General features: G+C 37.4%; 1 protein-coding gene across 1 annotated transcript; it reads left to right on the forward strand.

The window, feature by feature from the left end:
- The first annotated feature begins 6 nt into the window (after positions 1 to 6).
- Positions 7 to 1,540, forward strand: LOC114745585 (heat shock 70 kDa protein 16-like). The gene is made up of 5 exons (XM_028933741.1): positions 7 to 46; positions 448 to 594; positions 696 to 824; positions 903 to 1,033; positions 1,370 to 1,540. Exons 1-5 carry the CDS (start codon positions 35 to 37, stop codon positions 1,458 to 1,460), a joined length of 510 nt encoding a protein of 169 aa, XP_028789574.1. The 5' UTR covers positions 7 to 34; the 3' UTR covers positions 1,461 to 1,540.
- The last annotated feature ends 400 nt before the right edge of the window (positions 1,541 to 1,940 follow it).

Here is a 1,940-nt window from a genome sequence, read left to right on the forward strand (position 1 = left end):
AAAGAAGAATAGCTTGGAGTCCTATATTTACGAGATGAGGAGTAAGGTACCTACTTGTGTTCATGAGACGTACACATATGACTGGTTTGTTATTCAGGGTACATTATTCATGCAGTCATCCAATTCATCTCCTTTGATACATGGTTTTGCTTTTCATGTGGTCATAATTACTTGATACTGACAGATCTCTCTTTCATTTTTCTGAAACGGTGAGACTAATAAGTTTATCAAATGAGATACCCTGTTCTGTAGTTAGTGAAGAACTGGTTTTTGAGACTGTGTAGAGTGCCAAGCTGTGGATGCCATGAGTTGAACACCCATTCCTGTCAAACATTTTTTCGTCTTTCTCCGTGCTACTTGTCATATACAAGCTTTTAAAACGTATGCGTCTATTTTCTTGATGGGTTTTGATTTAAATATAAACTATATAATTGCATATATGGATAGCTCTTTGACACCTACCGGAGCTTTGCGAGTGACCAAGAGAGGGAAGGCATATCTAGAAGTCTGCAAGAGACTGAAGAGTGGCTTTATGAGGATGGTGATGATGAAACTGAGGTGGCTTACTCGGAAAGACTAGAAGATGTAAAGAAGGTTTAATTTTACTTCTCCAATGCTGCTGCTTGTCTTTTTATACTCATGCATTTTTCCCATCATAATCATAATATAATATATATATATCTTAATTCCTGTAGCTTGTGGATCCAATTGAGAATCGGTATAAAGATGAAGAAGCAAGAGCACAAGCTACAAGAGATCTGTTGAAGTGCATTGTGGATCACCGCAAGTCTGCAGATTCCCTCCTTCCCCAGGATAAAGAATTGGTACGTCAATACGCAAGCCAGTAGATATTATAGCGAGTCTGCTAAAAAATCCAAAGTAATTTGGCTTTGTTGTTTCAGATCATAAACGAGTGCGATAAAGCAGAGCAGTGGCTGAGAGAGAAATTACAGCAACAAGATTCCTTGCCTAAGGACAATGACCCAATTATATGGTCAAGTGATATTAAAAGCAAGGCGGAGGATTTGAAACTGTATGATGCTTGATCTCTCTGTTACCCTATTTGATACTCGTTATTTCCTGTTGCATGGGTCATACTGCTAGGAAAATTTATGTCAATGGTAAAATAACCTAAATCTTAGCGTTTTTAGGTGGAATAGTGAAAAGTCAATCTTGGAGATCGTCGATCTCTAAGCAATCGCCCCATAAATAACGTGTAGGATAGCATTGTGTGTGTGTGTAGAAAACATTGTTCCGCTCTCTTACATGTCGATCATCATGATTTTACTTCTTTCTTTCTTTTTTTTGGGACCTGGGTCATCATGATTTTATTTCAGATTATCATCAATGTTATATTTGTGGCTGTCAGGTTGTGCCAACAGGTGCTGGGATCCAAGGGTTCGTCAACAGTTCCAGAGGACAAAGGCAAAGACAAGCCAGATACTTCCAGTCACCTTTGATGAATCTCTTGATATTGATAGGCAAAGACACAAATTTTCATTATACTCCTGACTAAATTTTCTTCTTTCTTTTCTGGTTCTTTGTCTTTTTGTTCTGGAAAGTGAATAGGTTCAAGTAGGTGGAGTGATTAGGTTATGGATCAAATATTTGTGTGTTCTAAAGGTTGCAACTCATTTTTGTGTTCTCTCATTTCTGTTGTTGGCACATCTAGAGTTGTCCACTGTACCTTTTTCTGATGTCCATCCAACTCCAACCAGTTGAGCAAATACTTGGCGACGAAGTTATCAATAAAATTGTGCTTTATACTATTTAGGATTATGTATAGTGTTCTTGAGGCAAATGTTATGTATCCATCTTTATCATGCAACTCTAGTTAACTGTTGACGAATTAACACCAAAAGCCATAGCGTTCCTATAATAATAAAATCAGACATTAATGAAAGGAATGGATTAAGTAATGAACAACTGCTTCAACGTCA

This window comes from Neltuma alba, unplaced genomic scaffold (genome assembly GCF_004799145.2).
Source record: "Neltuma alba isolate B1F8T4 unplaced genomic scaffold, ASM479914v2 tig00004720_pilon, whole genome shotgun sequence".
Taxonomy (NCBI): Eukaryota; Viridiplantae; Streptophyta; class Magnoliopsida; order Fabales; family Fabaceae; genus Neltuma; species Neltuma alba.

What these genes read in the sequence shown, in the direction of transcription:
- LOC114745585 (XM_028933741.1), top strand. An exon ending in GACTAGAAGATGTAAAGAAG is followed by an intron (nt 595 to 695) that starts GTTTAATTTTAC and finishes TAATTCCTGTAG; the next exon opens with CTTGTGGATCCAATTGAGAA. An exon ending in TTCCCCAGGATAAAGAATTG is followed by an intron (nt 825 to 902) that starts GTACGTCAATAC and finishes TTGTTGTTTCAG; the next exon opens with ATCATAAACGAGTGCGATAA.